The sequence below is a fragment of the Bombus huntii genome, chromosome 5, assembly GCF_024542735.1.
Source record: "Bombus huntii isolate Logan2020A chromosome 5, iyBomHunt1.1, whole genome shotgun sequence".
NCBI classification, from domain to species: domain Eukaryota; kingdom Metazoa; phylum Arthropoda; class Insecta; order Hymenoptera; family Apidae; genus Bombus; species Bombus huntii.
The window spans coordinates 12,806,301-12,823,148 of record NC_066242.1 but is presented as its reverse complement, the minus strand read 5'-3'; the positions used below and the strand labels follow the sequence as shown (position 1 = coordinate 12,823,148).

At 39.4% G+C, this 16,848-nt stretch overlaps 3 protein-coding genes across 3 annotated transcripts in view; all 3 read left to right on the top strand.

The window, feature by feature from the left end:
- Positions 1-3,302: 3,302 nt before the first annotated feature.
- Positions 3,303-7,483, top strand: LOC126865832 (putative uncharacterized protein DDB_G0271606; the record flags this gene model as incomplete). The annotated part of the gene is made up of 2 exons (XM_050618728.1): positions 3,303-3,782; positions 4,371-7,483. Coding segments are annotated over 2 exons (3,354 nt in total), but the record flags the coding sequence as incomplete, so codon positions are not given.
- Positions 7,484-7,621: 138 nt separating this feature from the next.
- On the top strand, positions 7,622-8,559 carry LOC126865831 (sperm mitochondrial-associated cysteine-rich protein-like). The gene is made up of 2 exons (XM_050618727.1): positions 7,622-8,085; positions 8,190-8,559. The coding sequence occupies exons 1-2, from the start codon at positions 8,018-8,020 to the stop codon at positions 8,557-8,559; spliced, it is 438 nt and encodes a 145-aa protein (XP_050474684.1). The 5' UTR covers positions 7,622-8,017.
- Positions 8,560-13,840: 5,281 nt separating this feature from the next.
- LOC126865830 (hydrocephalus-inducing protein-like) overlaps positions 13,841-16,848 on the top strand; it is a 29,831-nt gene continuing 26,823 nt past the window's right edge. The window contains exons 1-8 of the mRNA XM_050618726.1: positions 13,841-13,908; positions 14,013-14,202; positions 14,359-14,597; positions 15,717-15,836; positions 15,898-15,981; positions 16,073-16,254; positions 16,335-16,573; positions 16,640-16,837. Of these exons, the coding sequence (XP_050474683.1) occupies positions 13,856-13,908; positions 14,013-14,202; positions 14,359-14,597; positions 15,717-15,836; positions 15,898-15,981; positions 16,073-16,254; positions 16,335-16,573; positions 16,640-16,837 (1,305 nt within the window). The 5' untranslated portion in view covers positions 13,841-13,855. The remainder of the gene's footprint in view (positions 13,909-14,012; positions 14,203-14,358; positions 14,598-15,716; positions 15,837-15,897; positions 15,982-16,072; positions 16,255-16,334; positions 16,574-16,639; positions 16,838-16,848) is intronic.

Below are 16,848 nucleotides of genomic sequence, written 5' to 3'. Positions count from 1 at the left end.
TTCCTTCTTTTTACCTCTTTTTCGTTTTCTCTGTCTTTTATTTTCTTTCCTTAAATTAATATCAATATATCATCTTGAATTATTTCGAATTTGATTTTGTAATTAATCGTGATAGTAGCCATTAGGAATCGTTTAATTTAATTGATATTAATAATATCAATATACGCATGCAGATTACGGAAGTATCAATTAAGCGAAAACATGAAATTTTTTCACGGAATTATCGTTACGAGAAATAAGGTCGAATAGCCGTGATTTTACATGCTATTTTCCCGCTGAAAAAGAATAGAACGACTGGCTGACAAAAGAAAGATCAGATCGTCTGGGTAACCGGCAAACTAAACAAGCAAATAATACGTCACACCGTTTAGGCTTCTCGTTCGTCCATCGACAAAATTTCAAGTGGTCCGAAATAGACGTCGAACCATGCCAATGCCGCCGTTTCTCGTTAGATTGGGCCTGGTCCATCGTCAGGGGATCGACGACAATATGCAGACTCACGGACATCGCATGGAAATATCGACTTAACTCCTCATAATCAGCTCGTATCCCGTTAGTGCCGTAGCGTAATCAAGTAAAGTCTCTCTTATTAGCAGTTAATCGATTTTGTAATGCGGTTTAAAATACAATTTAGATAATTCGAATTCGACAAGAGACGCAGAGGACTCAAATTTGATGAAATATAGAACTTTAATCAACTATTACTTTTTTTACTTCACAGTTTTATTTCAAATATAATAAGTATAAATAAGATTCTGTTAAACTTATTTATCTAAACTATGATATCCTTTTTTCGTACGAAGGTTGTTTCGGAAATATGTCCTGCCGATCTTGCTGTAATCCATGCTGCTCCCCCCCACCTTGCCCTCCACCCACTATTTTATGCAGGCCACCTTGCCCACCTCGTTGCCCACCTCAGCCAACTAAAACAACAGTGAGTTCCAACAAAATATAAAAATAAAAATACGGGACAAATCAAATTTTTATTCTTCCTCTCTTTTATCGTCGTTACAAGAATTTCAAAGAGCAACGCGTAACAACAATGCAAATATATTAAGTCCTTTACGTAGCTTGTTTTCACGGAGCTAACTTAATAACTCACCTCGAAATTAGGTTTACCTACGGCCTTGTACCCCTTGTCCACCTTGTTGCGCCATTCCTTGTCCACCAAAGGTTATCGTTGCGTGTACACCACCACCGCCACCCTGTCCACCGCCCTGTCCAACTGTGGCGTTCGTTTGCACCAAGAAAATGGTCCCCTGTATGCCCTGTCCACCGCCTACTCCGCCCCCTTGCTCCCCTTGTCGTGCAGTTTGCCGTCAGTTCGCCATAATACCATTCACTTTTGAACGATCTTCAGGAAAACGAATGTATTAATTGACGTTCAACGCTGTGGTTTTCTTTGTGCAGTGTCTCATCCCCCCTGTTAACTGCAGGCAAGAGTTGGAAGGTTTCTTGGGATCTGACAGCTAGGCGTGTGGGATCTAACGAGAACGACGAATATATACGTGGATTTGACTTTTGATACGAAAATAGGTGATTTTTGAAATGTTTTGTTGATTCAGTTACATTTAATTATAGCAGTATCTGAAGATAACGTTTTTGTCTTTCTTTTGTTTTTTTTTTTTAGGAAAATATCAGGCACAGAGAGATATAATTTTCAAAGAAAATTTTGCGAGTTAAGATAAAAATACGAGATACATGGAACTGTTTCAACGTTGAAGAAATCCTGATCAGGTAAAACGAATTAAGACACAGGTTCCTAATTATGATCGATTTACTGTCTCGGAAGTGGCACAAAACTTACGACGAAGAGACCCCGATTGGTTGTAATCTCGGATTGAACTGTACTCGAGTACGTCTTCCAACAAACTTTTATTTCCCGATTGAGGAATTCGATGATCATCGCAACCGAATTAAGAATTACCAAGAATTAAGTGACTTACCGATTTAGACGTTACCTTGTTAGGTTGTTCATTAGAATGACAAATTATTAAAATAACGAGGATTATTCTTGCGATAGAGATCGAGATTTCATCGAGAAAAATGTTTATCTGTTATTCCCAATTTTCAGTTTTAGACGATCTTAAATCAGCCGCAATTCGTCCCACGCAAGCTAAAATTACTATGCACAGGCATGTATTTTTCCCCCCTTAAAAATAAGTGCGTTTGCAAAGTGAAAGGTCATTGGGAGAATTTGCTGCATATTTTTCAATACCGTTTGGCAATATATTCATTTTTCAATATCATCGTTAAACAAACGAACGTGATTACGATGTACTTCAGCATTTGATAATGTTGATCGCAATAGAAAACAGGTACCATTCATTTTTTACTGTGATTTTTTTTTATGAATCAAGTCACGTTGTCAAGGTTTTGGTACGGTTGCGACAACGGGATGACTGATTTTATCGTATCACGTTTGAGATAAAAATTTCGAAGTTATATCATCATCTATTGACATTATCAGTAGCCGCAAAGAAAAATACGGGAAGCTAAGAAATACACAATTATGTAAACAACACATAATAAAAAATTGTAAAAGTATTTAAGTCGCATTCATTTACAAGAAATATTTATTTCTTTTTTCTCGTTTATTAACAAAATCAACAGGAAGTTATTTTTATATTTGAAGCACTCGGAAGTCAAACTGAACAAGTTCATTTCTGCTCAATCTGTAATAACATCTTCCTTCATTACGAGGATACACGTTAAGTGCTTAATTAAAAAGAAGTCAAATGATTAACCTCAATACTGTTGATCGGTTTTATTCGTGTGTGGCTTGCTTCAGTTAGATATAAATTTGAAATTAAGAACGAACCATAAGCTGTATCCATGACAACACAGCTTACTTTCAAACCTGGACTGACATCTCGCTGTCAGAGTTTCCCATTTTCCTCGGCGGTGATGCAAAATCCGAGCTAGAAAATTACCTGGCTTATCACAGATGATGTTCCACTAGATATTCCCATTACTCTCGCAAAATTTCGAACGAAAATGAACAAAAGGTACAACTTTTAAAGTCCCTTATTTTTTTTCAATTCGGTAAATCAGGGGTTAACATTTTCTTCTTTTCTATTAATCAATTTTATAAACCCTGTCTTTTTATACCAGAAGTTTTTTTTTAATATTTAAGAGTAGTTACTTTACTATTTAAATCTGTCATGAAATTACGGGAGAACGTTACGAGCCTCGTTTTCCAACAGTCCTTTCTATTTAAAAAATAAAATGTGCGGCGATGAAATAACGATTGATTTCTGCTTTTGATTGCCATTCTTTCGCCACTTTGTCGTGTTATTTGTATACAAGTTCCTTCTTACAGGAAAGCTTCAGTGGATAGAAACATCAGGCAGAAAGCATCGTCCAGACGGCCAAGCACAGCCAGTTTGCACGCGAAACCGAATACCGTGCAACAAAAGTTTTTTAAAACCGAGAAATTACCATCTACGCACAATCTCGTCGATTCGAATGATCCTTCAAAACTGATCAACAAAGCCGTGGACGTTTCTATGCCGAAGACAAGGTTTAGCTCTCAAGACAGATGCAAAGAGTCTAGGTCGTGTTCCTCGCCGAGACTCAAGTATTTCCCTGCGGAGAAAATTAAAAAGTTGGAAAGTCCTCCGCCTTTTTCTCCCAAACCAATAGGTGCTTTAATCGCACAGCAAGATCCTCGAGAATGTGGAATCGTGTACGTGGCTGGACATCCCGAGCAATGTCGCGACACTGGTCAAGGTGACGCTACAGCGGTCACACAGCATGTTCATCAACACCGACAGCCACAGGTAAGTCGATATTTTATTAATTTTTATTTTTTCTTTCTAGTTTTATCAATTTTTTCATGCGGGAAACGATAGATGAAAGTGAAGTCGTTCTATTACATTTGAAGCTTTTGATTGTCCGAATATCCTACTATGAGAATGTTTTATTAACTTTGCCTTTTTCCTTTTAATTTTATCAATCTCGTTACGGAGACTTTGATCGAGGAATATGACGTTACTGTACCATTTAAAGTTCTTTTATCCACTTAAAGTTCTTTAAAGGTCTTTTTATCCTTATTCGGATATCTTTTATTTTAACTTTCGCTTTCTTCATTTTAATCGAGTCAGTCGTGTCTCATAAAGTATTTTATGTTACAAACGCAACAAATGCTTTTCGTTTGCCAAAACGAGCGTAAGAGTGAAATACGAACAATTGAGAATCTGATTCCGCCAGGGAATGATCGTTTGTTTAATCCTATTATGCTATAACCGATGAGACTCGTATTGCCTCTGCTATCCAACTTCCTAGCCACGAACAGTATTTCCAGTTCAAATGCAATCTTCAAATAGTCCAACTTGGACGCATTAAAGCACAAATTAATCGTTTCGTAGGGCGTGCAAAGTGTGAGTCAGCAACAGGTTGTGCCTCAGCAGGCGATCCATCAGATCGGTCAGATGAATCCGCACTCGGAGAGTACGCTGCCTCAACAAGTTTCAAACGCTCAATCCCATCGTCCTTTCGTGCCCTACGGTTCGCGAGAGTATTCTCCACGGAAGAATAACCACGCGATTTCCTCCAATCTGTCTGAAGTTACAGCGACGTCGCAACCAGGCATACAGCAGGTTTCAAACGTTTTGGTTATGAATCAAGGAAAAATAAAAAATGAGGATCAGACGAATGCTGATGAAGTCGATTACGAGAAACAACCGGTAGGAGGCCGAAATGCAATGGCTTACAGACGAGCAATGCTGAGCAAAGAACAGCCTAACTTGCTGAATCCTATGGATCCTGTTACGTTAAACTCACCTAACGTTGATCATCTGTATCAGTGTTCTTCGCGTAGTCCCGTTTTACCGCACACGAATCTTCAGAATCCTCAGCAGATTTATCAGCAGCTGCAGCAGAACATGGTACAGCAGCAACAGATGCAGCAGAGGGCTAACAACTATCAAACGCAGATGATGGGGAATCAACAGCAAGTAGGAGGCCAAGTAGCTCCTGCGAATTATAATCCTCAGCAGCATGGAAGCTATTTTCCTGGTCATGGAATGACTTCCCCTCAAGATGTAGCGACCAGTCAATTAAAAAATTCAAGAATGATTGGATCAAGCCAACCGAATCATAGCGCGATGAATGTACAAAATGGATGGAACAACAATAATCAGATGGCTGAACATTCCAGCATTAAGGCCCAGTTGAAACCTTACAACGTTGACGTGGTAAATGGTAACCAGGCACTCTGTAGACTACAGAATCAACAACAGCAATTGATGCCTCAATATCAGCAACAGCTTGCGCAACTGCAACACTCTATACATCAACAACAGCCTGTGCAACTGCAACACTCTATACATCAACAACAGCCTGTGCAACTGCAACGCTCTGTACATCAGCAACATCCTATGCATCAGTATCAGCAGTTGTGTAGAAATCCTGTACAGGGAAACGCGATTGTCCAAAAACAACAAAGTTTGATGGGCTATAATCAGCCAGGAACTAATCAGCAGATGAATCCCAATCAACAAATGGTTCCTACTCAGCAGTTCAATCCCCAGCAATCCCAAGACAGTCATCCAAAAGAACAAACTGGAAGAAAGAAGCCTTTGAAGTTCACTGTTGCTATGATTCGCGATCAGGAAAAATTGTTGGCCACTATGAAGCAGCAAGGAGTACCCTTGGAGATCATGCAAAGACAGTTCGAGATGTTACTGAACGAGCAACGAAAGCTATTAGAGTACGTGGAGGTTTTACATCAACAGGGAGAATTTTCGGAAGAAACGAAGCTCGTGGTGAAGAATCGCAAAAGAAAACAGGAAGATGAAAAGCCTGAATGGATGATTCATCTGACACCTACGAGATTATCTTACCTGCAAATCGAGAAAATACAGGAGCAACGAAGAAGGGAGCAAGAAGCTCGGGAAATGGAGATGATGCAACATCAGCAACAGCAACATCAGCAACAGCAACATCAACAACAACAACAGCAGATGATGGGCCAAATGTCTGGCCAGCAGGTTCCTGTTCAGGGTGCGAATCAGCAGTACCATCAGCACTGGCAACAGCAACAGGCTAATTGGCAGCAGCAACAGAGGGCTTTACAGAATTACACGAATAACATGCATCCCCAACTTTACACTGTTCCAGTACCTGGCAATGTGAACGATCCGATGAAATCTATGAATTATCAACAAAATATGCCACAGAGTCAGTATGTTCACCAACAATCTCATCAGCAGTACTATAATCAACCTCAATTGCAACAATACCAGCAGCTTTATCAGCCTATTCTTCAAGAAAATCAAGAACATGTCCCATCTTCCAGTCAGTCTACGGAGCCGTGTAGTTTGTTAAAAATGCGTCAATATAAGAACGACATTCGGCCACAGAGGCGAAACAACGGATTGCAGGATCCGGCAGCGGCGAAGGAGCTGCTGGAGAATGAAAGATTGCCGATGGAAACCAGAAGAGGACTAGAGTATCTGGCTAATTTGGCTCCTAAGAAGATGAATATAATAAAGCTGAACGGATTGCAAGATCGCACCGAGGCAGAAACAGAGTTTCAGCGTCGTTTGATCACGTCTATTTTACCGCCACCTGCTAACAAAGTGTCTGCGAATGGCTTGGCCAACTCGAGGAATCCGAACAATCCTTCGTCTCAACGATTATTAAACCCGAGGAAGATTGAACAGGAATATTTGAAAGAATATCCCAGACAGAAATCAAATATTCCAAATAATTACTATAGCGTGCAAGCTGAAAGAGAAAATGGCACTGTAGCCACGGATCAGCCACAATTGATCGTCCAGCAACAGTTATCAGATCAGAATTCGACGAGTCTCGTTCCTTACGTCGAGAGAAATCTAATGGTAAATCGTGGAAACGTAATGCCGTTTAAGTTCGATGGAAATTATCCTCAGCACTATCAACAGATGCAACAGTATTATCAAAACACGAAGAATTTAGGGAGGAACAATGGCGAAGGCGATGTCGGATCGAGTCAGAGGATAGAACAGAATAAGGGAAGCTTCCATCATGCTGGTGGTGACGCTAGTGGAAATATGAATGGTTCGATGAATGGGCAAATGGCGGAGGATAAGATGCTACCTGAAAAGGTGTATTACAGCCAACCGGATATTCACGAATCCAGGACCATCGGGGGTGTGAGATATTTGGCGAGAAAGCAGGACTACTTACCTAATCAGCAGATCGTGGCACCAGAAACTCTGATTGCAAACAGACACGTGCAACCCCCGATGATGTACTAGTAATACGAACTTTTTGAGATTCTTTTATTTTTGTTTTATACTTCAGTTTTGTTTGATATGTGCTTTGTGAATTTTTAGAAGAGCGTTTATTGTATTTGTGATTTTGTATATGCGACCTTTTTAATTATTTTATGGTGAACCAGGTCCTTTGAACGAAACAGATCGTTGATCTGATAAATTTCAAGGGACGTGGTTTAGATCTTTATGATTTCTCAGAATAAAATGTCTTATTACTCTTACGATCGACTGTGTTTCTATAATGAGAGAAGAAGGAAAGTTTGGGAAAGTAATAGGCAGCGTTTCACAGTAGCTGTCGAATCGAATAGCAACGAAGATGTCCAGGAGCGTTTCGACATTCATCCTGGATAGTTGTTCCCTTTCAACGTCAAGCACATCCTCGTTGCTAGAATCGCTGCCTTTCTTCTCTTCTTCCTATTGTTTGTGCCATTCCTACGCCGTTTCGTCCTCATCAGCAAATTGCCGTCTGCCAATAGAATGCCGTTCACCGACAAAGTGGTTTTCTTCTCGTCTCGAATAATTTCTAATTGTAAAACGTAACCCTTGAAAACGTCATTATTGCTCTATTACCCGTGGCTGAAGTTGATCGCACAATATCGTATCGATACTGTTCGATTACGCTTTTGTTTCTTTCTATTTGGCAGTAAAACGCACTAAATCCAACGTTCACATAAAAATTCATCGCTTTCGCTATTATGCATTAACAAAAAATATATGAAATTCTCGGTGAACAATCAATTAATCCTCCAACAAATATGGATCCCTGCAAGTACCGCAATTACATGGACGAGATGCTCGAAATAATTGACGAGATCGGATGCCGGTTAGTCTTTTCTAAAAAATTCCTCTTAAAAAATAAAAAATACAGAAATAATGAAATAAAGTAATTTCAATCATTCGATGATCTCGAATGAACGATTTTTGTAGAAAACCCGAACCGGAAGTATGCAACGTCAGATGCCCGCCTCTAGGTTGTCCACGAGGACCTTGTCCAGGGATGTGCTGTTATCAGGAAGACTGCGATCCTTGTTGCATATCAAAAATGCCTTGCTGTCCACCACCTCCTCAACCCCCTGGTTGTCGAGCACCTCCGTTGTGCTGCTTAAAAGCCTACGCCAAGGCAGTCGGCTACCCTCCAGAATCTCCTCTTTCTCCACCTTGTGCACGAATAAGTCGTAAACTTTGCGTCGAAATGCTCGATAAAATTTGTCGTCCTCCATCAGTTTGCACCACCGTACCCTATTGCCCATCGCCTTGCTGCACAGTACCACCTTGCAACCCCTATCCATGCTGTTAATTAACATCCTTAACAATTTATTATTCAAGCGAATAATAGTGTTCCGTGATTGAATGGAGAATCGATACTTTACGAGAGAAAAATTGTCGCGTATATCTGAAATTTTTGTGCAATATTAGAGAGGGATTTCGATAAGTCCAATTGTCAGAGTTGTACACTGTACTTATGGACGTTTCATGGAAATAAATGTGATCGTAAATGTCTGTTGACGGTATTTGTTATTTTATGAAGTAAATGGAGGATCTTGTGCAAAAGGAACAATGTCAACGTCATTACCTTCCGTTATATTAGAAGGAGTGGAAAGTGAATTTCTAATGTGATTAAAAGCAGGAGACGATTAGGTAAAGTAGGCAAAGTTTGAGAGCTGCTGTTCCGCAGACGGTTAAACTTTGACTAATTTTGGATTAACTCTCCAAAGAGCTGCTTGACGTATCAGCCAACGCAATCTATATATCATCCACGATATTAGGGCTGGAGCGTCAAGTGGTGACATGATTCGCCGCTTCCTGATCGAGTTAGATGTTAATTAAAAAATTTGCGAAGTTTGTCCTCAAGGAGGAGTATGTAAAATGATCAAGATAAGAACGGATGTAATATTTGAATTTCGATTATCGATAGCAGCGTGAACTGGAACAATTGATTATTGACATACATATGCACGAGCAATTGCTGAATTTTCAATCAGTATCATTCGCGAGAGGAAGATTATTTTAAATATCGAGGAAAAAATGAACGAGAACAATCAAACAAATATATGGAGGGGTCCTCAGAAATTTAATACGACGCAGATCGTAAACTGCTTGATTCGTAAGTCGCAATATAAAGAAGACGAGGATGCAGAAGAGGTTGGCAAATTTTCGCAAAATTTACATTGCGATGACTATCAAAGAATATTATCCCATTAATTATTTTGATCAGGATTTGATTCAATTTAATATTTCCAGTATACTGCCCGCCCATCAGAATACATGAAACAAATGTTAATGACAACGGACGAGATGACGCAGTATATTTTGAAATGGAAGAATAGATTCAATTTACCATTGTGTATGGAACTCGAGGCTTCCAATTTCGAAGTCAGCCCTAGTATTATCGTATTTCAACAGTTCACCCCAGGAATCTCTTTGAGTGTGACAGTGACCGTTCGAAACGTGTCAGCGGTAATTTTAAGCTCTTATAACGAAAAACTCGATTAGATTGCCATAAAACTATTTTCAAGGATCCGATCGATCTTACGTTTCTTTTGCTAATAAAATCAAAATTGAGAATCATAAGATTCACTCGATTATTCGTGAATCGTAGGTACCAAGATATTTGAGAAGCTTTTACGAGCCTGATCCTTTCTTTTCCGTGGATTTCTGTGGAAGCAGTTACTTGACGATGCTTGCGCCAGGTATTTCCAATTCCTATCGAGTGAAGTTCATGCCTGACAGGAACCAAGACTACCATTATCAATTGAAATTCGCGACTGATAGCGGAGATCTGATAGTACCAGTAGTAGGTGAGATTTTGGGAACCATTAATATCTTCCGAGCAATTTCTTTTCGACTTTTCGTGTCGACGTCGATTCTACATGAAAGTAGAACATTGAACAATTTAAACATACAATGACATCGATAGCGATCAATGCGAGAGGAATTTTGGACTTTCCTGATCGAATCGAAGTACCACTGACAGGCGTGAAGATCCCCTCGTCGAAAACGATATTTGTACGCAACATCGGAGGTGCCTCAACTGTTTTCACCCTTTACACTGACAAGTAATTAATTTATGTTTCATTTATTTCATATACGAGATAAAATTCATCCATCATTAGTTCTATAAGAAGAATAAAATATATTAGTCCAAGAGCCAGAGACATAAATACATGTGTCATCGAATACAAAAAAATGTCACATTTGCAATGAAAGTTTAGTGTTATTTTAATCGAGACAAAGAATTTTGAGTTATAAGAATGTGGAAAGCGGAGGTTGTAAGAGCCTGAGCGATCTTATGGACCAAAATTAATTAACTCAAAGAGTCGTAGGCGACAGAAAGCCTCATTAATTTACATACGTAAATAATATTACGATGAAATGGTAAAAATAATTGCAACAAATTGCAGCCCTTGCTTCTGGATCGAGCCATCGAAGGGTAGAATGGAAGAAGAAGAATCGCTTCAGTTCACTGTACACTTTCTGTCTAACAAGACTGGCGATTTCGAAGGAAATCTTTTTCTCGAATACGAAACTGGTATTTAAAGAAGGAGGGCAACCCGAAAGATTAGATAAGTACCGATATTGCCCTATTTCTTTTTTATTTTTTTTTATTTTTTTTTTTTTAGAAGAAAAACTGCGAATAGAACTTCGATGCTCCACAGAGAATTGTCCCGTTCGAATCGACAGAGGCAGCATCAGAATGGAAGATACTTTCTTGGGTCTATCAAGAAGTAAGATTCTCACGATCCACAACAGGAGCAATTATATCGTCAAGTACAAGTGGATGCAGCTTGAGAGCATCGAGGCGGATAACGAGCGAAGAGAACAGTAAGTAAAACGATCATCACGAAGATAATGACAGAGTGAAAAATAACAACTTTGCCGCAGTTATAAGAAATTGTTCCATCTGGTTTATGAGAGCGAGCTTAATCGTTACGTGGATCTCGTTCATTATAACGTGTGCACCCCTGATATCCATCAGCTGGTTTATCAACGTATCTACACGGACGAGCTAGAGTCTCTGACGAAAGAAACCTTTCAGTATAATCATATTTGTTTTATGTTTGCACCAGAGGCGAGTTCTTTCGATTCTAAACAACAATTTACGTGCCATTTACGTTTATTCGATAAATGACTACTGGCGAATATCTGTTAGGAAGCTGAAATTTGGCCACAATCGTCCACCGATGTAACAGTTTTCTTTCGTGCGCTGGAAGTCGGCGAGGTGACCAGTACTGCCTATCTAGAAGTGACTGGTCGCGAAGATAGAATACCACTGACGTAAGACAAGTATAATTCTCTAAAATATTGTAAAACCAATAACATTTTAATAATAACATACAGGGTGGTTGGTAACTGGTGGTACAAGCGGAAAGGGGGCGATTCTACGCGAAAAAAGAAGTCGAAAATATAGAGTAAAAATTTCTTTTTTTTTTTAATTTTTCCATCGAGACAACGAGCTACAGTGAGACCCGTTATAACGTACTGGACGCGTACCGAGCGAAAATTCAAAGTCGATTTTCTCGAAAACAAAGCCTCAAACGAAAAATTTTTATTCTATATTTTCGACTTCTTTTTTCGCGTAGAATCATCCCCTTTTCGCTTGTACCAGCAGTTACCAACCACCCTATATAATAATAATAATAATACCGATTCGTTGATATCCACGAGATAAATACTCTTTGTTACATCGGTTGTAAATAAATTAATAGCAGTAACAAGAAATAAAATAAAATAAAGTATCGCGAAATAAGAACAGAAACAGAAATAAAAAAGAATAAAAAAGGCTAGTTTACAGGAGACTGTTCAAATGATTGTAAGAGTTATACACTAAATTCTGTTCTTCTATTGTAGTCTTTATGGAACAGGCAAAGGACCGGTTTTCCGCTTGAACGTTCTCACGATCAGTTTGGAGAACATCTACATGTGTTCGGTGCACAATTACGAGGTATAATCTACCGTAGATCCGTCAGATCCATCAGAGCTCTCTACCTTACCTCTCGGCTCGTATTAATTTCACCTGAAAAAACTCGAATTAAATCAGAAATCGTTGAAACAAACGATGCCATCGTTTCAGATAATAGCGGCGAACAAAGGGCACATACCCGGCACGTTGATTTACAGGGCAAAACCAACCGATTTCGGCGGAACGATCGACGTGACACCTCTCAGTCTTAAGCTACAACCAGACGAGCATAAATCTTTCAATTTAACGTTCTCGTCGAATCGTAAGGGCGATTTCGTGGAGAGGGTCGATTTCGTGGTGAAAGAGAGCCTCGAGGTGCTCAGCTTGCATATCAAGTACGTTGTACGATTAGGGAGAAATCGTTCGGAAGACGATGTTACTTTTGACGATACGTCGCTTTCTTGTCTTACAGGGGATGCATTATATGTCCTACTTTGCACTTTGACAAGGAGAGCCTCGATTTCGGCACGACAGCCCTCGGTACGCTTGGCGAAATGATTCTATTAAGTAGAGAAAAAGAGCGAACGGCGAAATATATCGTCGATTCGACGGAAGAATGACATAATTAAGGAAAGTACATTTTTAGGAAATGAAAAGTTTGAAAGAAAATTATTAATTGGTCAACTATTTGACGAAGGAACAATCTTTTTCTTTCACAATTTAGTTAATAGATTTCAGCCCCGATATCGTTCTTGTTAAATAATATAGTTTCATTAGGTAATTATGACATCATTCCCTTAATAAATAACTCAGAATCAACGTTTCCAAATATGTCAAAGATGTGTCACTCTTCTAGCAAACCGTCGATATAGAATATAGAATCTTATATATACTAGAAATATTCAATGAAAAATTGAAGAACGGCTGATAAGAACAAGCACAGTTAAACGACTATGTTGTTCATAGGATTCAGCACTAGACAAGACGTGCACTTGAACAACCTAGCCCTGATACCTGTAGCTTTCACCATAACCGTGCTGAACGACGGAGATCAGGTTCCATTGCTGCACGAGGACTACGCGAAAGCCCAAACGAAGCCAAGTTTCCCGAGCAAACCGCGAGAATTCCAAGTCGCCCCACAGGAAGGGGTGGTGGCTGCTCATGGTTCGATGAAAATCAAAGTAAACAATCCCTTTCCTCGATCGTTTATAATTAACAATTGACAAGTCAGGTTGACTGATTTAACGGGGATTATGAAACAGATTCTAACGATTTGCAGGTCATTTACACCGCCAATATCGCGCGTGTCGGTCAGACGACTATTCAGGTCGACATGTGGGACTCTGATTCGGATCCTGTCACCTTGCCAGTGAAATTCTGCGGTAAAGTGGCTTCGTTATCGATCGTGCCGCGAGAAATCACCATTCAATTTTGCTTCACCAATTTTCCTTATTCGCGATCCTTCGCTGTGGAGAATACTTCCGATTTGGACGGCTATTTTTATTTCATACCACAACAGGTATCGTTGGGATGGACAATCATCAACAGCATTCAGCGTAGTTATATTTATTAGATGCTTTTCCTCTTCGTTCGTTTCTTTCAATTTCGGTTTCTTTAGGTTTCGGATAATTCGGCGGTGATTTGTTCCCTTTGCAACAATCAGGGATACGTCAAGGCTCATCAGTCGAAGACAATGGAAGCTGTTATAATCACGAAGACTCTAGGATCTCACAAAATCATGCTAAAGTAAAGTACTTGATGTTTTATAATTATCGTTGATACACCTAAGTGTAGCTTGGAATCGAAACTGTTTTACAAACTTGGAAACAGTATAAAAAAAATGTCTATAGTATGTTAGTTATGGGAGAACCATCGTCAGTATCATCCCACTTGGTCATAGCGTGCAACGGGCAAGGGCCCGTGGTTTCTGCAGAGCCAACTTCCTTGGACTTCGGCGAGGTGAAAGTTCTCGAAGAAAAAACGATGGAATTCCAGCTTATCAACGATTCGCCTATTCCTACTCAGTTTATCGCGACATTGGTACTATTCTTCTTATTTTCGTCGATAGTGATTTTGAAGTTAAATTACATTTTGTCAAAAATTACAGAGAAATCAATTGTTCACATTCTCTCGATCGATAATGTAATTCGCGACTATTTTTTAATTCTTCTTTTTTTTTGTTTCTAATCATTGAAGAAAAGCGAAGATTCACTGTGGAGCGTCAGTCCAGAGTCTGGTGATCTCGAACCGCATGAATCGATGATCATTACTGTTAAACTATACCTCGTGGACCCTGGGAAATACAAAGATAAAATTATGCTGCGTGTAATTAACAGCAGAACCATCCCTGTAGAGGTCAAAGGAACTGGATATGGTTGCAGTGTCGTTTTCGAGCCACAGATATTTCCAATTTTCGACTGGGGCCTGCTTTTCAGGTTCCAATCATTCATTATCACACCATCAAATTACTCGATCGACCGGAACGTTCTGTCGCCAGACATTTGCTTCTCTGCCTTTATATTTGCAAGCTTATTTCAGGATTTTTACAAACCGCAGATAATCGGAAAGCATATACAGAGTGTAGGGGATCGATAAATTAAGCAAAAAAAAAAAAAAGGTCAGAGATACCTTCGTTTTTGCTCCATTTTGGAGAAAATCACAAGGAAAGAAACAAACACGTTTTCCTTCTTTCATTCACTTATTCGTGTTATCGTCTATTTAATGAAGATAAAGTCGAATCGTAGTTGCAGTGCATCAAATATTATCAAAGCAATGTTCATCTGTAATTAAAGAGGAGGTTATTGTTAGATATAATATTTGTATTGCAGCAAGAGGACGAAACTTTGAACGGTCCAACATACATAAATAAGCGTAAATAAATAAACGTAGGAGCGAAAATCTTTTTGTTTTTTTCCTGCAATTTTTTCCACAGTGGAGCAAGAACAAACAACTCTCCAAAGGACTTACTTTCTTAGTTTATCGATCTCCTAGACGGTGCAGAAGTTTTGGCGTTTAAAATGGCAACACTCTGTATATTTAGACTATCGACAGATGATTTATAGAAAGAAGAAGGTAATATTATCGGAGGAGTTAATTATTATCGATTCGACCGATAAATTCTTGTATGACGAAGCATAATTTTAGTGCTTGCATTTTGTGGAAACGTCTTTGTCGGAGACGATATACAGGGTGGTTGGTAACTGGTGGTACAAGCGGAAAGGGGATGATTCTACGCGAAAAAAGAAGTCGAAAATATAGAAAAAAATTTTTTTTTAATTTTTCCATCAAGACAACGATCTACAGTAAGGTTCGTTATAACGTACCGCACGCGTACCGAGCGAAAATTCAAAGTCGATTTTCTCGAAAACAAAGCCTCAAACGAAAAACTTTATTCTATATTTTCGACTTCTTTTTTCGCGTAGAATCACCCCCTTTCCGCTTGTACCACCAGTTACCAACCACCCTGTATATTTCTGTTTTTCGAGCAGCGAAAGCGATAGAACTTTCCTATCAGCTTAATGTAATATAAATAATGTATGCTTGTACTTGTTTAGCCATCAGCAAATAGATCGAACAATAACTCTGACGAACAAGGGGACTCATGACTATCAAATGATCTGGATAACCGAACCAGAAGTACGATTTCGACGAGGTCAAATGCAAATGTCGCACACGTAAGGAGAAAATTTGACCGTTCCCATTGTATAAATGTTGTATAAATTTCTTTAAACGCAGCACGAAGTTTCAACTACATCCTTCGATCGTCAATATTCCACCGGGGGAAACGAGACATGTCTATTGCAAGTTGTTCTGGAAAGCGTGAGTAGAATGGCAAAACGGTCACGCAATGATTGAACGGAAATAGAATTTCTCACGATCAAACTGAAATATAACATAACTGTTAACGTAGAAACGAGTGCGTGGTAGAAAAATGGAACGTTTTCGGTCAATTTCACGGTATAGGGAAACGTGAATTGATCGGCACGTCGTCTTTCACGGTTACGTTGACAGAACCACAGATTCTATTTAGTAAAAGGAGGCTAACGTTTCGGGTGGACGTGTGCCCCGAGGAAGACAAATTACAGCAAACAGGTATCTTCACGTGAAACACGTAAACGCGAAGACGATCTGTTGACGTCTGAATTTTCTGATCGTCGTGATTATTCGTTTAGACGAATTATTGGTGACCAATCAATCGAAGCTGGACCTTAACGTTCAGCTCTCGGTGAAAGAACCATTTCATTTGATAACCTCTACCGAAGAACACGTGCAAAGTATGCAGATTGTCCTGATCGACGGAGGTACGACGAAAATTCGCGTTTTCTTTTCCTTCAATGGCGATACCGAGGATCGTTACTCGAAAAATTATTCCGGCGTACTTCGACTGGAATATCAGGAGCATCCCAATCAGGTAAATTTTTTGGTGTTCTCGAGGGTTATTTGATATTGTTTCATGGTTTGGAAGAATTGCTTTTAGGATAAAATCACGTGTAAGGGTTACGTGAATTTTCCAAACCTCGACATACAGCCTAGTGATTTTGTAATTAACTGCGAGCTGGGCACAAGCGCCGAGGAAATATTAACGTTAACCAATAACGGACCAGTATCGGTTGTATATAAATTCCTGTGGCTCGCAGATTCCATCGATATACAACGCGATTCGGACGTCGTGCCGGTGAGTTTGAA

Coding starts and splice junctions, on each gene's coding strand:
- LOC126865831 (XM_050618727.1), top strand. CDS start 8,018: ATGGATCCCTGCAAGTACCGCAATTACATGGACGAGATGCTCGAAATA. Junction 8,086..8,189: donor ATTGACGAGATCGGATGCCG/GTTAGTCTTTTC, acceptor CGATTTTTGTAG/AAAACCCGAACCGGAAGTAT.